At 37.1% G+C, this 17667-nt stretch overlaps 1 protein-coding gene across 3 annotated transcripts in view; it reads right to left on the minus strand.

The window, feature by feature from the left end:
- CCDC91 (coiled-coil domain containing 91) overlaps window positions 1-17667 on the minus strand; it is a 409281-nt gene that overhangs the window by 148834 nt on the left and 242780 nt on the right. For all 3 annotated transcript variants that reach the window (XM_068970284.1, XM_068970286.1, XM_068970285.1), the window contains one exon: window positions 7706-7813. In XM_068970284.1, the coding sequence (XP_068826385.1) occupies window positions 7706-7813 (108 nt within the window). The remainder of the gene's footprint in view (window positions 1-7705; window positions 7814-17667) is intronic.

Raw genomic sequence — 17667 nt, forward strand, 5'->3', positions numbered from 1 at the left:
AGATTAAATGGAAAATGAAATGATGTCTCTGCTCTCAGACAACATGATCATCTATACAGAAAACGCTATAGACTTTACAAAAAGACGTGCTTAAACTAGTAAGGGATTTTAGCATCATTACAGAATTGTATTGACTGTTATGTACCAGCAACAGGAACCGGGTAATTAAAATTCTTAAAAATATATGTCAAACTAGCACTAAATAAATATAAAATATATCAGGATAAATTTGACCCCCAAACTGTGTTCGACTTGAACAGTGAAAAATTTTAAACTGGAAAATTTTAAAAAGACCCAAATAAGTGGAGCAATAAACTGTATTATTAGGTAAGAAGACTGAATACTGTAAAGTGGTCAACTGCATCTAAATAGAATCAACTTAATCCAATCAGTATCTGTGATACAATAAGAAATATATATTAGGTCTTTATCCCCAGTTCCTAGCAGAGACCTAAAACCCTTTTAATCCAGGGTATTTAGGAGTGAAAGGAGTATCTTTTATTATTCACAAGAAGACTCTTTCAACAATACTTGAGTTCATGCTAATGAGGAGACTCTTGGTAGGTCTCAAGATATCTTTAGGAGACTGATTGTCAGAGTAACAAACCATATCATAAAAGAAAGAGTTGGAACATTCAACCTTATTCTCTTCCTCAACATGGATAGAAAGGAGAGGTGCTGAAGAACAAGTAAACCAACAATGGCCATAGATTTAATCAGTCATACCCATGTGATGAAACCTCCATAAAAACCCCTAAACAAAAGGATTCAGAGAGCTTCCAGGTTAGTGAACACATCAAGTTGCTGGAAGAGATACACACCCAGAGAGTACCTTCTCACCCTTATCTTGCCCTACGCATCTCTTCTGCCCTTATCTTGCCCTACACTGCATCATTTATAATAAAATGGCACACCATCAAAGCCTCAAAAGGAATTTGTGAGAACCCTTGCTTTATACCCAGTTGGTCACAAATAGAGGAGGTCCAGGACTTGGGACTGGCATCTGAAGTTGGTGTAGCCTTGTGGAACTGAGCCCTTAACCAGTGGGGTCTGCACTAACTCTGGGCAGTGTGAGAATTAAATTCACTTTAGGACATCTAGTTGGTGTACACAGAGAACTGGAGAAATCTCTGATGTTAAAATCCACATATTCGGTGTCAAGAGTATTTGGCTGTGAGTAAACACAGTTCAAAACATCCCAGCATGCTTTGTTGTAGAAATCAACAGGCTGACTATAAAGATTACATGGAAATATTAATGACCTGCTGCTGCTGCTGCTAGTGCTGCTGCTGCTAAGTCACTTCAGTCATGTCTAACTCTGTGCGACCCCACAGACGGCAGCCTACCAGGCTCCCCCGTCCCTGAGATTCTCCAGGCAAGAACACTGGAGTGGGTTGCCATTTCCTTGTCCAATGCAGGAAAGTGAAAAAGTGAAAGTGAAGTCGCACAGTCATGTCCTTTGCGACCCCATGGACTGCAGCCTACCAGGTTCCTCTGTCCATGGGGTTTTCCAGGCAAGAGTACTGGAGTGGGGTGCCACTGCCTTCTCCGTTGAATGACCTAGAATAGCCCAAATGACTTTGAAATATAAGCAGAATATTAGAAGATTTACACTACCTGAATTCAAGACTTATTGAATGTCTATGGTAAATAAATAGTACAAGACTTGAGTTGAAACAGACAAATAGATAAATTGAACTGGTAGCAAATTAAGTAGCAAACCCACACATAAAATGATTAAATTTTGAAGAAGGTACAAAGGAAATTCACTGGTGAAAGAAAAGTCTTCTTAGCAATTAAGACTGAAATGCTTAGACATCCATGTGAAAAAAAAAAGAAGAAACTTCAGTCCATATCTAGAACCATATGTAAAAATCATGCTGGATCATTTGAAAACCTGAAATTATGAACTAAAACCTTTAAAATTAAATACAGAAGAAAATATTTTTGATTTTGGGTTAGGTTAAGACTTCTTAGATGTAACATCAAAAGAATTACCCATAGGAAAAAAAATGATGAATTGGATTTGTATGCCATTTAAAATTTCTGCTTTTGGAAATACATTAGAAGAAAAGAAAAACCATAGACTATGATAAAGTATTTGAGCACATATCTGAAGAAAGATTTATATCTAGAATATGTAAAAAAACAAACAAACTGAAAATTCAATTATGAGAAAACAATAACAACAATTAGGGACAAATGTCACTTTCCTGGTTAATATCTTATAATAGCACCCAATTTCAGGTCAGGCAATGTAGCAGACAAGGTCATTCTATTCAACAACAACAAACCATTTCTCGATCAGATTGTGACATGCAACAGAAAGTACATTTTCTATGACAACTGGTGATAACCAGTTTAGTGGCTGGGCAGAGAAGAAGCTCCAAAGCACTTTCCAAAGCCAAACTTGTATTAAAAAAAAGTCATGGTCACTGTTTGGTGGTGTGCTGCTGATCTGATCCACCATAGCTTTCTGAATCCCGGAGAAACAATTATATCTGAGAAATGCTCAACAAATCCATGCTGCTACTGCTAAGTCGCTTCAGTCGTGTTGGACGATGTGCAACCCATAGACGGCAGCCTACCAGGCTCTGTCATCCCTGGGATTCTCCAGGCAGGAACACTGGAGTGGGTTGCCACTCCAATGCATGACAGTGAAAAGTGAAAGTTGCTCAATCGTGTCGACTCTTAGCGACTCCATGGACTGCAGCCCACCAGGCTCTTCCGTCCATAGGATTTTCCAGGCATGAGCACTGGAGTGGGGTGCAATTGCCTTCTCTGAAGCAAATCTATGAGATGCACCCAAATCTGCAACTGCTGCAGTGGGCATTAGTCAACAGAAAGGGCAAATTATTCTCCATGACAACACCTGACTGCACATCACACAACTAACACTTCAAAAGTTGAACTAATCGAGTTTCAAAGTTTTGCCTCCTCCATACCTGACTTCCCATCAACGGACTACTACTTCTTCAAGCATCTAGAAAACTTTTTGCAGGGAAAATACTTCCAGAACCAGCAGGAGGCAGAAAATGCTTTCCAAGAGTTTGTCGAATCCTGAAACATGGATTTTTACACTACAGGAATAAACCAACTTATTTTGCACTGGCAAAAATGTGTTGATAGCATAATGGTTCCTATTTTGATTAATAAAGATATGCTTGAGCCTAGTTATAATGATTAAAACTCAAGGTCCATAACCACAATTATGTTTGCACCAACCTAATACATTTAATAGACGAGAAAAATAAACCACAGAGAGGTTAAAGGACATTCCACAGTAACACAGCTAAGTGACAAAGCCAGGGATAATGGAGCCTCTTTGATTCTGGATCACATGCTTGTAACTACTCTTATGAGTGTTAACTTGCTTTTCCCTTAAATTCTAAATTTGAATAAAACAGAAAAAAAAAAAAAAGACTCATATACACATGAAAGGTTGAGCCAAATTATTCTTAAAGAACAATTCAGGTATTATTTTTATTAAAGTTACTTACTTCAAATTTCAAAAGACATCTCAAGAAATATGATTCGGAAAATATCTGTGAGATGCCATTTAAACACTTTATATGCTTTTACCTAATGATCGTATCGCTATTAAGTACTATTTCATCACACTGAATTGCTTTCAGTTCAGTTCAGTTCAGTCATCCTTTAAATGTCCCATGGTAGTCTTGAGTGCTCTTCACTACATATTTCTCATGGAAACATTTCTGGTGATATTCCACTGATGAACATGCAATGTGTTTCCATGTATTTAGGTTATTTTTAATTTCTTTCAGCAATGTTTTGCAGTTTTAGCTTACAAGTCTTTCTTCTCCTTGGTTAATTATATTTTTTTATAAAAATGCCTCCAAGACAGTTTACTCTTTAAACTGCTCTTGCAAACAGTAAATAGGCGAACTCACTGTTAAAGATTCAATGGATTAAAGGATCCCCAAGAAAGGACTCAATAAGTCTGTGATGGTCCTGTATATGCTTTCATTTAGGACCAAATGGTTTGAGAAAAAGAGAACACTGGGATTTCTTCAAACTGGTTTCATAAACGAAGCTATCTTTAATCAGAAGATGAGAGAGACATAGACAGACAGGAAGCATGAACATATTTAACATATTAAATCTAGAACATGGGTCTCTAAAGTAACTAGGGATTTGCATCTAACAAATGGAGCCAATTGTAACCATATAAAATGTCCAAAGAATTGTCATTCTGAAGTGTGACTGTTTCCTACCCTAAATGATCCAGGACTCCCAAATTTTTATAGAGAGGGAGCAGGGTGAGAAATTCTATAATCTCTAATACTCACATTAGGTATAGCCAAAAAAAAAAAAAACCTAAAAATTTAGACCCTATAGGATTCATAAAGAACAATGGACAAGAAACCCTGGCCTTAAACCCTGAAATGTGAATCATGGTAAATTAAAAAGCAAATCAAACCCCCACAGCAGAGATACTTACTGAATCTATTCATTGAGATTTTAGAATTGCTACATAGTAATGATAGCTATGCATCTCTGATTCATCTTTCCTTCTGAGAGTATTCACAGTATATACTCTGCCCTTTATCTCACTACTATATACTAGATCTGTTGGCGGTAAACAACATATATTTTAGTTTCTAGTTCTTCAGGTCAAAAGGGACTATATATCTAGACCTGATGATGTAGAGACTACAGCACATCATTTCCCACCTATCACTCAAATATCCTGGACTTCTGAGCATAAGACTATCACTTACCAACAGCCAGACATCTGGGACTGTGATGTCAAGGGTGCCTTAGGAAGCATCACTGCAAACAAGGCTAGTGGAGCTGATGGAATTCCAGCTAAGCTAATAAAAGTCCTAAGAGATGATGCTATTAAAATGATGCACTCAATATGCCAACAAATATGGAAGACTCAGCAGTGGCCAGAGGAAAAAGGTCCATTTTCATTTCAATCCCAAAGGAGGGCAATACCAAACAATGTTCAAATTACCATACAATTGCTGTCATTTCACATGCTAGCAAAATAATACTCAAAAAACTTCAAGCTAGGCTTCAACAATACATCAACCAAGAACTTCCAGATGTACAAGCTGGATTTAGAAAAGGCAGAGAAACCAGAGATCAAATTGCTAACATCCGTTGGATCATAGAAAAAGTAAGGGAATTCTAGAAAAACATCTACTTCTGCTTCATTGACTACACTAAAGTCTTTGACTGTGTGGATCACAACAAACTGAAAAATTCTTAAAGAGATGGAAATATCAGATCACCTTACCTGTCTCCTAAGAAGCATGTATGCAGGTCATGCAACAACAGTTAGAACTGGACATGGAACAACAGACAGGTTCAAAATCGGGAAAGGGCAACACCAAGTCTGTATACTGTCTCCCTGCTTATTTAACTTATATGTGGAGTACATCATGCAAAATGCTGAGCTGGATGAAGCACAAGTTGGAATAAAGATTGCTGGGAGAAATATCAATGACCTCAGATATGCAGATGATACTACTTTAATGACAGAAAGTGAAGAGAAACTAAAGAGCCTCTTGATGAAAGTGAAAGAAGAAAGTGAAAAAGCTGACTTAACTCAACATTCAAAAAACAAAGATCATGGCATCCAGTCCCATCACTTCATGGCAAACAGATGAGAAATTAAGGGAAACAGTGACAAACTTTATTTTCTTGGCCTCCAAAATCAAAGCAGATGGTGACTGCAGCCATGATATTAAAAGATGATTGATCCTTAGAAGAAAAGTTATGACCACCCTAGACAGCATATTAAAAAGCAGAGATATCACTTTGCCAACAAAGGTCCATATAGTCAAAGCTATAGTTTTTCCAGCAGTCATGTACAGATGTGAGAGGTGGACAATAAAGAAGGCCAAGCACCAAAGAACTGATGCTTTCAAACTGTAATACTGGCGAATTCTCTTGAAAGTCCCTTGGACAGCAAGGAGATCAAACCAGTCAATCCTAAAGGAAATCAGTCCTGCATATTCAGTGGAAGGACTAATTGATGCTGAAGCTGAAGCTCCAATACTTTGGCTATCTGATAGGAAGATCTGCCTCGCTGAAAAAAACCCTGATGCTAGGAAAGATTGAGAATAAGAAGAGAATTGGGTGACAGAAGATGAGATGGTTGGATGTCATCATCGATTCAATGGACATGAGTTTGAGCAAACTCCAGGAGATAGCAATGGACAGGTAAGGAAGTCTGGAATGCTGCAGTCCATGGGATCACAAGGAGTCAGACACAACTGAGCAACTGAACAACAATATCTGGATAGAACCTTCAGATTTTCTCCCATATGGGCAGGTTAAGAAATTTTACCTGAGAGATGAAGGCTGGAAATATCTGGCAACCCAAAGAGCAGACCATAGTATACCAGTGCTGCTTATCAAAGATTTTCTGCCCTTTCCCTCTCCCTACTCCAGATTCAGAGTAGGGTTTCACTCCCTGACCCCAAGATGACTGCGGACACTGCAGATACAAGTTGGGAGTAGAAGTGTCATTTCCAGTCCAGAATGCTGAAACACCAGTAGGAAATCTGACTGAATTTCTTTGATCTGAGTTGTTTTTTTTTTTTTTTTTAAACTCTACCAGGTAACAGGTAACATTCCACAATTGAACTGTTTTATCAGACTAGTTTCCATCATGAGGATATCGTGACACTGAGCCCTCAAAGCAGCCTCAGTGTATACACAGAATTGGCTAAGACATAAATCTTCACTGTCTGAAGTCAGGGAGTTTAAGGCATAACATGGGCTGGCCTGGCTAATACATGCCTTATGCTATTTCACGGTTCTGTAACCTCCTCTTCTCTGTGACTTTTCTGTACATTTATATGCACATATCCTTCTTATCTCTGACAACCTGGTATTCTACCAGTCAAGAGAATGTAATTGTTTTTTATCAAATTTATAAAATTTGCCATGCATTTCCTATTCCAAACCACTTATTAAAATGACTCTGAAAATACTGAACCAAGCTTACCCCAATCTTGGGGACTAAGTGGCATGTTTATAAATCTTCATTTAAATTCTAGATCTAAATTTTCTATTAGTATATTTTCTTCCTGTAATATGAAATCAGTCTTTTACATAAGGTTGATTTTATTTTCACCTATCAAGCTTCACATTATTCAAAAGTGTAGCTGGGAACTTCTTGCACATATTATTTATACTATGACACATACATACAGGCTTTTCAATTGACTATTTCATGTAAATGTACTTATCATGTGTGCAATGCTTTCTAAGACAATAATCAAGAAGAAACAAAAAAAATCACAAGAAAATATCAAAATAGAAATAAATTAATATAAGCAATGAAAGGTAAATCAAACACAAATAAGTACTTAAATTCAAATATTATTTATAAATCTTACACCACAAATTATTTCACATGCCATAATACATTTACAGTCATCTCTTTTGCTTTTGCTATTTGATAAATAATATGATACTCCAGAAATCAGTATAAGAATTATCATTAATTTGGGGGATATTCACATATTTTAGGCCTTTAGTCCTATTTTTAGTCTATCATAAAATTCCCAAATTTTAACACTGATTTTACATCAGCAGATTTTTTTTCTCCAAAATACATCAAGGAAAGTAAATGGCATAAAAGTGAATAAACAGTTATAGAGCTCTCAGGGGAAGAGAGTCAGAAGAAAAGTATAAATATATAATGGATGTGCAATTTTATTACCTGAGTATTTAACAACTCTTCACACTTGTGTGCTTGTTTCTCAATTGCAGAAATGTACTGCTTTTCAATAGCTTCTACTTGTTGCTTAACTGAAGACTGTAGTAGTGCCTAAAAACAAGCAAAAATGTTATTTGGATCACAAAACTTGAATCTACTATTGGCATGATAAATTTTTTTGACAGATGTACATGTCTGAAATATGATTTTCTGCATTACAAAATACACATTTGTGAATATTAAAGCACATTCATATATAACACTACTTTAAGCTTTTGGTTTTAGGTTTTCCTATTGCCCAAACTACAGTTTTTTGGCTCAGATTTTCCTTCTACACACCTTCTCTTTAAAAAGGCCAAGTCACAGAAGATGATAAAGAGAGTGAGCAGTTCTGTTAAATATAAATTCAGTTTAGCAAAGACCACACAGGATGAGAAGCATATGAAAGCTGCTGAAGAAGAAAGAAAAGAGAAAAAAAAAAACCAGACATATTTCACTGGCTGACAAAACTCCACATCCTCTCGGCACACTGTAATATCCCATGGGCCAAGCATGATCTTCAAGACCACAAGTCAAGTAAAAGCAGATGGAAACTCTGAGCAGTTTCAATCATGAAAAAAACTGCCCCCTAGGAAGTGCACGCCCCTAATGTGAAAAGGTGTAAGGCAAAGTGTGGATGGCAGAATCTCAAGGCAGTATTCATAAAAAGTAATAAAACTTGGGAGACTAGACAAACGCAAGTGGACAGTGTAAACACTGGAACCTCAGTCACTTAAATATAAAGATGTTAACACTGTTCTAAGGGAAGCCAAATCAGCATTGGAAGACGTTCCGCCCACTTACTTCCATATTGGCGACGCTTAGAATATTATCATCTTTCCTTTTTTTTAAAGGCATTATACATTATAGTTAATGTGCTCTCGATATTATCTTACATGCTATTTATAAATCCTGAATCATTCTAAAATATTCACTTCACCATACGCATAAGAACTCCAGCAAGTATTCTATTTTTGAAGGTCTATCTGGATAATAAACTACTCATAATCAAAATAGTAAGTTGAAACAGACACATGTCTTATAGAAAACAGACCTTTGGCACATTTACCAAGAAAAGAAAAATATGCGAAATCTCTTAAATAATCTCTGTTTTGAAAATAGACTTATTTGGATGGAAACAACATGCATTAAGAGGCTAAATAAATATGCATGTATTTTTAAAAACTGAGACAAAAATATTTTTGAAACCTCTGGATAAGTCTCAAATCTTCATATAATTAACTTTCTCTTGCAAATGTTAAACTGTCTCATGATGCTTCTACTCCTATAATTCAACAGTCATCACTCTGAAGCTGCAGAATTACCAGTAAGTTGGTAAAGGAAAATAAAGTTCTGACTGCAATTTCACCAACATAAAAAGAACTGCTTAACAGCACTGCTTAAGGTTTTCATTTATATATTATGTCTTCTAAAGAATCCATAATAATAATTTATGAAAACAATTAAAATTTAAACTGGCTAGATAATGTAAAGCTCCTATTTACCTTTGGTACAATATAATACTATTTTTGGACTTCAGAAAATTTAAAGGTTGGTAGATTTATGGCCAGTTCTCTTGGGTTACATTCATGGCATCTTTTGTAGAGAGAAAAAAGTCATTCTCTGGGGGGACTTGGGTTATGGCAGAACTGTTATGCTTAATGGAAAGGATTGTTTTCATTTCCATATTTGCTATGATACCAAATAATCCCAGTTTTAATATCAAGTTGTTATTTTTTAGTAAATTATATACTTTAGAGAGACAGGTAAATTAATGAAATAAAATAATACTTCCTCATCATAATTAAGAAACACAAATGAACAGTACTTTCTCCTTTGGTGATTAATCTGTAAACTACATACTCATTTTCTACCAAACTTTAAGCAAGTAAGCACCATAGGATAATGAATCATGTAAATGCTAAACTGTAATTATGGAACATGGAAAAAAGCTTGCACAAATGACCAGCTTTTCACATAGTTCAAGCCTCTCAGCCCCATTCAGTTACTTAAATGTATCCTTCTATAAAAAGGACATGAAGGTAGATAATAGGAACAGAAAGATTTAAAAAGTTGGTCCTCCCTGAGTTCATTCTATTGTTGAAGAGAAACATTCTCTAGAAAACAGAAGGTGCAAGGTGCTTATCAGAGATAGAAAAGATGCCCAAGGCCTGCCTGTAAGGCTGATTGCTGTTTACAGAGAACATTAAATAAAGAAGACTAGCTGGAATTAAGAGTGGAGGCAGACAGAATGGCAGAAAATATAGAAAAGTAGGCAGGTGCCATATACTAAAAATCTTTGTATTGCCATAACAAGATTTTTTTTTTTTTTAAGTGGGCCTATAATACTGAACACAGAGTCGGACACAACTGAGCAACTGAACTGAACTGAACTGCTAATACTGAACTTCCTAGTTGTGCATTCCAGTCCCCTATAATGAAAAGGACATCTTGTTGGGGGGTTAGTTCTAAAAGGTCTTGTAGGTCCTCACAGAACTGTTCAACTTCAGCTTCTTCACCATTAACTGGTCAGGGCATAGACCTGGACTACCGTGATACTGAATGGTTTGCCTTGGAAATGAACAGAGATCATACTGTCATTTTTGAGACTGCATCCAAGTACTGCATTTCAGACTCTTTTGTTGATTATGATGGCTACTCCATTTCTTCTAAGGGATTCCTGCCCACAGTAGTAGATATAATGGTCATCTGAGTTAAATTCACCCATTCCAGTCCATCTTAGTTTGCTGACTCCTAGAAGGTAGACATTTACTCTTGCCATCTCCTGTTTGACCATTTCCAATGTGCCTTGTTTCATGGATTTAACATTCCAGGTTCCTATGCAGTATCGCTCTTTACAGCATCAGACCTTGCTTCTATCACCAGCCACATCCACAGCTGGGTATTGTTTTCGCTTTGGCTCCATCCCTTCATTCTTTCTGGAGTTATTTCTCCACTGATCTCCAGTAGGATATTGGGCACCTACTGACCTGGGGAGTTCATCTTTCAATATCCTATCTTTTTGATTTTTCATACTGTTTATGGGGTTCTCAAGGAAAGAATACTGAAGTGGTTTGCCATTCCCTTCTCCAGTGGACCACATTCTGTTAGACCTCCCCAACATGACCCATCCATCTTGGGTGGCCCCACACAGCATGGCTAATGCAAAAGGAGGAGGTCAAGAAACACCTGGAGTAACAGGCAACTTTGACCTTGGAGTACAGAATGAAGCAGGGCAAAGGTGAACAGAATTTTGCCAAGAGAATGCACTGGTCATAGCAAACACCCACTTACAACACAAGAGAAGACTCTACACACGGACATCATCAAATGGTCAACACTGAAATCAGACTGATTATATTCTTTGCAGCCAAAGATGGAGAAGCTCTATACAGTCAGCAAAAACAAGACCAGGAGCTGACTGTGGCTCAGATCATAAACTCCTTATTGCCTATTTTAGACTGAAATTGAAGAAAGTAGGGAAAACCACTAGACCATTCAGGTATGACCTAATCAAATCCCTTATGATTATACAGCAGATGTGACAAATAGATTTGGGGGACTAGATCTGATAGAGTGCCTGATGAACTATGGACGGAGGTTCTTGACATTGTACAGGAGCCATGGATCAAGACCATTCCAAGAAAAGGAAATGCAAAAAAGCAATGTGGCTGTCTGAGGAAGCCTTACAAATAGATGTGAAAAGATGAGAAGCAAAGGAGAAAAGAAGAAAAGGAAAGATGAACCCATTTGAAAGCAAGGAGAGATAAGACGCCTTCCTCAGTGATCAGTGCGAAGAAATAGAGAAAAACAACAGAATGGGAAAGACTAGAGATCTTTTCAAGAAAATTAGAGATACCAAGGGAATACTTCATGCAAAGATGGGCTCAATAAAGGACAGAAATAGTATGGACCTAACAGAAGCAGAAGATATTAAGAACAGGTGACAAGAATACACTGAAGAACTGTATGAAAAAGATCTTCATGACCCAGATAATCCCAATGGTGTGATCACTCACTTAGAGCCAGACATCCTGGAATGTGAAGTCAAGTGGGCCTTAGGAAGTATCACTACAAACAAAGCTAGTGGAGGAGATGGAATTCCAGTTGAGCTATTTCAAATCCTGAAAGATGAGGTTGTGAAAGTGCTGGATTTAATATGTCAGCAAATTTGGAAAACTCAGCAGTGGCCACAGGACTGGAAAAGGTCAGTTTTCATTCCAATCCCAAAGAAAGGCAATGCCAAAGAATGATCAAACTATCACACAATTGCACTCAGCTCACACACTAGTGAAGTAATGCTCAAAAATCTCCAAGCCAGGCTTCAGCAATACATGAACTGTGAACTTTCAGATGTTCAAGCTGGTTTTAGAAAAGGCAGAGGAACCAGAGATCAAATTGCCAACATTTAGTGGATCATCGAAAAAGCAACAGAGTTCCAGAAAAAACATCTATTTCTGCTTTATTGACTAGGCCAAAGCCTTTGACTGTGTGGATCACAATCAACTGTGGAAAATTCTACAAGAGATGGGAATACCAGACCAACTGATCTGCCTCTTGAGAAACCTATATGCACGTCAGGAAGCAACAGTTAGAACTGGAGATGGAACAACAGACTGGTTCTAAATAGGAAAAGGAGTACGTCAAGGCTGTATACTGTCACCCTGCTTATTTAACTTAGATGCAGAGTACATTATGAGAAAGGCTGGGCTGGAAGAAGCACAAGCTAGAATCAAGACTCCCAGGAGAAATATCAATCACCTCAGATACGCAGATGACATCACCCTTGTGGCAGAAAGTGAAGAACTAAAGAGCCTCTTGATGAAGCGAAAGAGGAGAGTGAAAAAGTTGGCTTAAAGCTCAACATTCAGAAAACGAAGATCATGGCATCCGGTCCCATCACTTCATGGCAAATAGATGGGGAAACAGTGGAAACAGTGGCAGACTTTATTTTTGGGGGTTCCAAAATCACCGCAGATGGTAACTGCAGCCATTAAATTAAAAGATGCTTACTCCTTGTAAGTAAAGTTATGACCAACCTAGACAGCATATTGAAAAGCAGAGACATTGCTTTGCCAACAAAGGCCTGTCTAGTCAAGGCTATGGTTTTTCCAGTAGTCATGTATGGATGTGAGAGTCGTACTATAAAGAAAGCTGAGCCCTGAAGAATTGATGCATTTGAACTGTGGTGTTGGAGAAGACTCTTTAGAGTCCCTTGGAATGCAAGGAGATCCAACCAGTCCATCCTAAAGGGGATCGGTCCTGGGTGTTCATTGGAAGGACTGATGTTGAAGCTGAAGTTCCAATACTTTGGCCACCTGATACGAAGAGCTGACTCATTGGAAAAGACCCTGTTGCTGGAAAAGATTGAAAGTAGGAGAAGGGGATGACAGAGGATGAGATGGTTGGATGTCATCACTGACTCAATGGACATGAGTTTGGGTAAACTCTCTGAGTTGGTGATGGACAGAGAGGCCTGGTGTGCTACAGTTCATTGGGTCACAGAGAGCTGGACACGGCTGAGCGACTGAACTGACTGACTGATAATGCTGTTCAGTGGAATTATTATTGTCACTGTCCAAACAAAGGATGTGCTGTCCGGAAACAATCCTTAGAAGTAGAATATTAATCATTGTGGACATACATAATAATAAACAATGGTACTATCTACAAGGTTTTATAGCTAATTCTATCATTATGTAACTGGATATTTATTCTCCCGTGTAATATACTGTAATAATTGTGTTGCAACTTCCTGTGCAGTTATGTTCAAAAATGCACATTAGTCTTAATATTTTCCTTTAATTGTTTTTTTCCTTTGTAATCAGCTCTAGAGATATCAAAGACACAAGTAACCCTTCCCTTGGGTTTAAATAACACTACAAAAATGATTCATGAAAGAATTACTTCCTTTATCAGCTATTTTAAACTCCTCTCAACACAAATAAAAGCACTAAGATTTTCATTATGTGTAGAGGCAGAAAAACAAAGATGCACACAAACATTCTATAAAGAAAAAAATGATACCAAAAGCAGGGAATATTTTGCTAATTTTCAACATGTTTAGGTTTTAGCTTCAGTCCTACGAGATCCTCTGTATCATCCTAGCAGACAGGAAAACTACTGACCACACTTCTTCAAGAATAATTTTAAAAGTGTCAACAAGATCATAGATTTCTTTAAAACAGGAACTATGTCACGTTTATATTCAGCTTTGCATATCACATCGAGGTTTTTACAGTTATTTGTACATAGCATACACATGCAATAGCTGTTTGGGGAGTGGCATTCCTTATATTGAGATTAATGTTTTAAAAATCATAGTTTTAATGATACCAATATTCATTAGAAAGTTCACTAAGTTTCAAATTATAACTACCAAGTTCAGTTACCAACTCTGTTGCTGAATACATTTAATACCTAAGAGAGATTTGAATTTTTTATTATTTTAGACTAGAAATATTTATTCTTTCTACTCCACAAGTATAAATTTTGAATAAACAAAATAGAGCATGTGAAGGATGATAAACTCCTTGAAAAAAAAGTATGTTATAAATTTGTTAATGATTAGACTAGAAAATAATGATATTAAGTCAAAAACTTTGCTACACCAACCAATACCCATAAGCAGTAGACAGACTGTTTTTAATGGAACTGAGTATACACTGGAATTTAAGTGAGTGGAGAAGTTACAGCTCAAGTGGACTCCTGCAAACCAAACTACAATCCACTGTACCAACAAATCCACAGAATTTCTCTTTTCCCTAGAAACAGCCCAGTTCTTACAGATCTCGTTCCAGGCTCATCAAATTTAATTACTTGTCCAGATTTTCAGAGTAGATGTGTCTAGAGAACCAGATGGTCTCTAATGTTGGCATTTAGCACATAACCTTAGAAGAATACTTCATAGCTAATTTTAGGCAATAGTTAATTAATTAAAATTACTTTAAAAGTCAATCCTCTAAGTCATAATTTACAAATAGGAATAAGCTAGAGGCAAAACACAAAATAAATATCCCTAGTAAAAATTAAGCCCTAGGAAACAGGAATCTGTAGTTAATTCATTGATGTATCCATTTTACCTACAACAGTACCTAACAGAAGACAAATAACTATTGAAGGAACTGAAGAAATGAATCATGATTTCAGTATATCCAATTTGTATTACTTGCCAATTCACAGAAAAACTATTAAAACACTGATGATAACTATGTCTGTATTTATATTCTTAGTTTAGCTTTTGGACTGCAGTAGTACACATAAATAAACTGGTGTAAAGGGTCATTTGAAATCAAATACAATTTTACGTTTCTTAGGAAACTATCACAGTTTTTTTTTTGTTTTTTTTTTTAATACCACAAACATTTTGTACTGGAGTATAGCCAATTAATGTTGTGGCGATTTCAGGTGAACAGTGAAGTGACTTAGCCAGAGAGTTTGCTTTTTTAAAATCTATTTCAGATGTTTTCCAATTTAACTAAAAATAAAATAAGAAAATTGACATGGCAACCCACTCCAGTATTTCTTGCCTGGAGGATCCCATGGACAAAGGAGCCTGGTGGGGTACTGTGCACAGGGTCGCAAAGAGTTAGACATAACTGAAAGGACTTAGCACACACAGCATATAGTTGTTTTTCACAGTAGGCTTCACAGTTGGGGTAAGTGATAAAGAACTCGCCTGCCAATACAGGAGACATAAGAGATGGGGATTAGATTGCTGAGTCAGGAAGGTCCCCTGGAGTAGAAAATGGCAACCCACCGCAAGACAATGGAGTCTACAGGGTTACAAAGAATTGGATATAACTGAAGTGACTTAGCATCCATACAGTTGTTTACAGTATTCCTTAATTATTATTATTATTATTTTTTTTTGGTAAGGTAAGTACTGATGTGCTCTCTTTCATTCCTGATTTTCTACTTTGAGTCTTTCCTCTGCTTTAGTTGATCAGTTGGTCTAAAGGTATGCTCATTTTGTTTGTGTTTTCAAAGAATTCAAAGAATTAACTATTGGTTTTGTTCATTTTCTCCCTTGCTTTTCCACTGTATAATTTACTTATTCTACCTGACGTTTTGCTTGCTTTTTACTTTAGTTTGTTATTTTTCTAAACTTTTAATATGGATAACTAAGTTATTGATTTGCTGTTTTTTCCTTTTTTCTATAGACATTTATACTTAAAAATTTGCCTCTGATTTCAAATTTATTTAAGGTATACCTGAGATCTCTTACTCCCAGTCACTTTATACAGGAGGTTCCTACACAGCTGCTCTTTAAGGACCTATTTCTTTCTGAACCAAAGTGATTCACCTTTTTTGCACAGGGTCTGGTCAAGAGTTAGCAAGATTTCTGGTATATGATAACCAAACAAAACTGTGTATGTTTTTACAAAATACTGTTAATTATATATGCCAAAGAATGTTCAAATTATCATACAACTGCTCTCATTTCACATGCCAGAAAGATTATATTCAAAATCCTTCAAGCCAGGCTTCAGCAGTACATGAACCAAGAACTTCCAGATGTACAAGTTGGATTTAGAAAAGGCAGCGGAACCAGAGACTGAACTGTCAATATATGCTGGATCATAGAAAAATCAAGGGAATTCAAAAAACATCTATGTCTGCTTCGTTGACTATGTTAAATCCTTTGATTGTGTGATCACAACAAACTGTGGAATATACTTAATGAGCTGGGAATACCAGAACACATTACCTGCCTCCTGAGAAACCTGTGTGCAGGTCAAGAAGCAACAGTTAGAACTGGACATGGAACAACACTGGTTCAAAATTGGGAAAGGAGTACATTGAGGCTTTATATTGTCTCCCTGCTTATTTAACTTATATGCAGAGTACATCATGCAAAATGCCAGGGTGAATCAATCACAAGCTGGAATCAAGACTGCCTGGAGAAATATCAATAACCTCAGATATGGAGATGACACCACTTTAATGGCAGAAAGTGAAGAGGAACTAAAGAGCCTGTTGATGATGGTGAAAGAGGAGAGTGAAAAAGCTGGCTTAAAACTCAGCATCAAAAAATGAAGATTGTGGCATGAGGTCCCATCACATCATGGCAAATAGATGAGGAAACAATGGAAACAGTGACAGATTTTATTTTCTTGGGCCCCAAAATCACTGCACATGGTGACTGTGGCCATGAAATTAAAAGATGCTTGCTCCTTGGAAAAACAGCTACAATAAACCCAGACTGTATTAAAAAGCAGATACATCATTTTGCTGACAAAGGTTCCTAGAGTCAAAGCTATGTTTTTTCTAGTAGTCATGTATGGATATGAGACTTGGACCACAAAAAAGGCTGAGCACCAAAGAATTGATGATTTCCAAATGTGGTGCCACAGAAAACTCTTCAAAGTCCCTTACAGCAAGGAGATCAAACCAGTCAATCCTAAAGGAAATCAGCCCTGAATATTCATTGGAAGGACTGATGCTGAAGCTTGAATCTCCAATTCTTTGGCCACCTGATGTGAAGACCTGACTCAATGGAAAAGACCCTAATGCTGGAAAGATTGAGGGCAAGAGGAGAAGCGGTGACAGTGGATGGGATAGTTGGATGGCCTCACAGACTCAAAGGACACGAGTTTGAGCAATTCCCGGAAGATAGTGAAGGACAGGGAAGCAAGGCATGTTGTAGTTCCTGGGGTCGCAAAGAGGTGAACACTACTTAGGGACTGAAACAACAACAACCGATATTCATATATACTTGGTTTGTACATTGGAAAGAAAAACTAATCAGGTAGTAAACAGAAAATCTTTAGTAAACTTTGCATGTTTTGGTATTGTTTTAGGAATGTTTTTTAATACCTGTTTCTTGGGTTGGGTTTGGCTTCCCAGGTGGCATAGTGGTGAAGAATCACCCTGCCATTGCAGGAGATACAAGATATACAGGTTCGATCCCTGGGGCAGGAAGA

The sequence above is a fragment of the Capricornis sumatraensis genome, chromosome 4, assembly GCF_032405125.1.
Source record: "Capricornis sumatraensis isolate serow.1 chromosome 4, serow.2, whole genome shotgun sequence".
Lineage (NCBI taxonomy): Eukaryota > Metazoa > Chordata > Mammalia > Artiodactyla > Bovidae > Capricornis > Capricornis sumatraensis.